Source organism: Cebus imitator, unplaced genomic scaffold, assembly GCF_001604975.1.
Source record: "Cebus imitator isolate Cc_AM_T3 unplaced genomic scaffold, Cebus_imitator-1.0 Scaffold253, whole genome shotgun sequence".
Lineage (NCBI taxonomy): Eukaryota > Metazoa > Chordata > Mammalia > Primates > Cebidae > Cebus > Cebus imitator.
The window spans coordinates 2,634,849-2,638,934 of NW_016107568.1; the positions used below are offsets into that span (position 1 = coordinate 2,634,849).

General features: G+C 48.3%; 1 protein-coding gene across 1 annotated transcript in view; it reads right to left on the reverse strand.

The window, feature by feature from the left end:
• Positions 1–4,086, reverse strand: part of ZDHHC5 (zinc finger DHHC-type palmitoyltransferase 5) — a 33,371-nt gene that overhangs the window by 1,224 nt on the left and 28,061 nt on the right. The window contains exons 8-10 of the mRNA XM_037728029.1: positions 2,420–2,561; positions 1,600–1,712; positions 1–836 (exon numbers count right to left, since the gene is read on the reverse strand). Coding sequence (XP_037583957.1) covers positions 1–836; positions 1,600–1,712; positions 2,420–2,561 — 1,091 coding nt within the window. The remainder of the gene's footprint in view (positions 837–1,599; positions 1,713–2,419; positions 2,562–4,086) is intronic.

A 4,086-nucleotide genomic window follows, 5' to 3' on the forward strand; every position in this document is an offset into this window, starting at 1 on the left:
GCCACTTCTTCTGTCTCAGAGACACCAGGATGGGCTTTTTGGCTGCTGTATGACATCGATCGGCCCAGGTATGGAGCCGTTGGGCCTGGTTCAGGGGACCCTACTCCCCGGCCCCTTAGCGCATCTGGCTTGCCAAAACGGGGGGCAGCTGGGCGTCCCAGTGGAGTCTTGCCCAAAGGTGATCTCTTTGAATCGTCTGAGGAGGAACTTGTACGAGGGGCATGGCCTGAGCCTGGTGTTGACTGAATGCCTGAGTCCCCCAAGCCTGGTTCTTCCTCACGGCCTGGGAGTGGGGGTGACTGGCGCAGCAACTTCTCTCGTTCCTGGAGGGAGGCCACAATGTGGCGCGACAGATTGTCGTAACGAACTGGTGAGGGCTCTCGGTGTGCTGGGCCAGTAGGCACCAAACGTGGGTGCCTCTCAGCTTCCCGTTGCTGGGCCAGCCTGGCTGACAGGAAGGGAGAGGTATAGCCTAAAGGTGGGTCTGGCTCAGGCCCTGCCTGCACTGACTCAAAATCAGGGCTGTCTGAAGGTGTGAGCAAGCTGTCATAAGATAGGCTTCCATTGCGTGTCTGGTTGGCCAGGCTCTTATAGGAAGTGGAGGTGGTGCCCTCTGAACGAATGGACTGCAGTTGGCCCAGCTCAAAGCCTGTGCCCTGCGCTGACTTGAGGCTGGAGGAGCGTGAACCACTGGATAGTGGATCGAAGTGAAAACTTTTGCCAAAGGTAGGAGAACGGAAGCTCTCTGGTTCCAAGCTGGGCTCTGAGCGGTAGCTGGGTTGACGGCTGCTCTCTGCAATTGAGGTTGGCTCCTTCAAGCTGTCCCCACGACTCAACTGAGGAAGAAAGTAAAGCAGACTCTTAGTGCTCCTCTTGTGACAGAAGCTAGACCCCAGAGTCCAAGGAGTTGGTCAAAAACAGTATTTATTCTGTGTCAATACTATGCTTAGAACTCTTACATGCATTATCTAGGTTAATCCCTAAAGAAAAACTGAGTTTAAACAAATTTCATCTCATTTTCAGATGCAGAGAACAAGGCTTAGAAAAGCTGAGTATCTTGCTCGTGGGCCGAACTGAGTTGTAAACTCAGATCAAACACAACTCTATTATGCTATATATCCCAGTCTGATAAAAGACGTACTATCGAGGCAATTCAGTTCCACAAATGCCAACAGTCAAATATCCTTTGTTTTCTTCTCTTCCATTCTGCCTTTTCCTCCCCCAATCTTGTTTTTCCCCAGAACAGTTGGCATATTTTTGTTTTTTGTTTTTTTTTCTGAGATGGAGTCTTGCTCTGTTGCCAGGCCGGAGTGCAGCGGCGTGATCTCGGCTCACTGCAACCTCTGGCTCCCAGATTCAAGCGATTCTCCCGCCTCAGCCTCCTGAGTAGCTGGGACTACAGGTACCTGCCACCACGCCCAGCTAATTTTTATATTTTTAGTAGAGACGGGGTTTCACCTTGTTGGCCAGGATGGTCTCAATTTCTTGACCTCATGATTCTCCTGCCTCGGCCTCCCAAAGTACTGGGATTACAGGTGTAAGCCATCGTGCCTGGCCAGTTGTCATGTTATTGCCCACCTCTTTAAGACTACTCATTACCTTGGCGCTGGAGGAATGCGGCATGGCAGCTGATGTACTGCTGCTACTGTAACCCGGCCGATACTTGTACATGGTAGGTGTCGGGGGGCTGTCCTTGCCCAATAAGCTGCTATCTGCAAGAAAAAAGGCCAGGGCAGCACTACTTTACAAGAGGTTTTTTTGGTTTAAGAGACAGGGTCTCACTCTACTACCAATGCTGGAGTGCAGTGGCATGACTATAGCTCAATGGAGCCTTAAACTCCTGGGAGCCTACCTAAGTCTCCTGAGTAGCTGGGACTTCGCATCTGCCACCATGCCCAGCTAATTTTTTTTTTTCTTTTGTAAAGGCAGGGTCTTGCTACATTGCCTGGGGTGGTCTTGAACTTCTGGGTTCAAGCGATCCTTCTGCATTGGCCTCCCAAAGTGCTGAGATCACAGGTGTGAGCCACTACATCTAGCCTATGAGTTGTTCACTTTACTGCCTAGGTTTCTTTAAGTACAGGGAGAAGACAAGGCAGGCACAGATATACCCTTTGCTGAAATCAAGACTAAAGACTCACACCAGCCCAGAACTCAGGGTAGGTAAATGCGCCAAAAAGGTCCTGTGATGTTCTCTGCTCTGCCTAGAGGCTGACCATTTCCCCAGCAAAAGTCCCATTTACTGCCAATAGCTAAATGGCATCTCTTCTTTTCCAGCTGCAGAGTGGCACAAGTACCAACTGTAAGGTGTTTTTCCACAACACGAGTGTTATCTCCCAGCCCTGGCATGTCCTCTACAGCTAATAAGTAACCTCAATCCTGCCTCTAGTTCTAGTATCTTGCAAATCAAGGCAGCCCTTACCCTCATTAGTGGCCAGGCCAAGATGTGTTCGCAGCCCCGTGTAACGGCTCAGGTCTGGCTTAGGAGGAGGTGGAGGTTCAGCATCTGCAGACTGGCTCTCTGTTATCTCCAGGCTTCCCTTAGACTGGATTGATGAGGGTAAGAAAAATCAGATTTGGAGATTTAGCATTATGACAACTCAAAGTATTAAACTGGTATAAGAGAAAGGTATGTGGGAGTCAATTCTCATGTATTTCTTTTTTTTTTTTTGAAATAAGGTCTCAAGCTGTTGCCCAGGCTGGAGTACAGTGGCACACACAATCATGGCTCACTGCAGCCTGCAACTCCTAAGTTCAAGTGCTCCTCCCACCTCAGCCTCAGAAATAGTTAGGATTACAGGCACATGCCACCACACCCAGTTAATTTATTTTGTAGAGATGGGGGGGGTCTTGCCATGTTGTCCAAGCTGGCCTCAAACAATCCCCCCTCCTTGGCCATCCAAAGTGTGGGATTATAGACATGAGTCACTGCCTAGATTTCTAAATGAGACTGGAAGACAAGATACAAGAATCAGTTTGGGTGCAGTATTAGATGAAAAAAAAAATTTTTTTTTTTTAAATGGAGTCTAGCTCTGTCACCCAGGCTGCAGCACAGTGGCATGATCTCGGCTCATTGCAACCTCTGCCTCCCAGGTTCAAGCGATTCCTGTGCCTCAGCCTCCCAAGCAGTTGAGATTACAGGGGTGTGTCACCACGCCTGGCTAATTTTTTTTTTTGTATTTTTAGTAGAGATGGGGTTTCACCATGTTGGCCAGGCTGGTCTCAAATTCCTGACCTCAAGTGATCCATCCGCCTGGCCTCCCAGAGTGCTGGGATGACAGGCGTGAGCCACTGCACTCAGCCAAAAAAGTTTTCCATTTTTAAATTTTAGGTTTTTTTAGAGATGGAGTCTCACTATGTTGTCCAGGCTGGTCTTGAACTCCTGGACTCAAGCAATCTTCCCACCTCAGCCTCGCAAAGTGCTGGGATTATAGCCATGAGCTACCGTACCCGGCAGAAGGAGATTTTTAAAAAGCTTTAATTCTGTCACTTATTTGCCCATTTCAACCAACAACTACTTGTTGAACTCCTCCCATCTACCTGTAAGCTGCTATGTTAAGTCCTATGAAGACATGGAAATGAATGGATTCATTTTCTATTGTTAAAATCTAATTAGATCTAAACTTAAAATCTAATGTAGAGCCAAGTACAGTGGCTCATGACTGTAATCCCAGCACTTTGGAAGGCTGAGGCGGGTGAATCACTTGAGCTCAGGAGTTCGAGACCAGGCTGGCCAACATGGGAAAACCGTGCCTCAACTAAAAATACAAAAATTAGCCAGATGTGGTGGCACATGCCTGTAGTTCCAGCTACTCAGGTGGCTAAGGCACAAGAATTGATTGAACCTGGGAGGCAGAGATTGCATGCAGTGAGCTGAGATTGCACCACTGCCATCCAGCCTGGGCAACGGAGCAAGACTCCATCTCAAAAAAAATCTAATGTAGAAAACATGATTTGTATTTAAGTAGTTTAACACAAAGCAGTAAGCAATAAGCACTATAAGAAATGGGCCAGGCATGGTGGCTCACGCCTGTAATCCTAGCACTTTGGGAAGCCAAGGTGGGCAGGATCACCTGCAGTCAGGAGTTT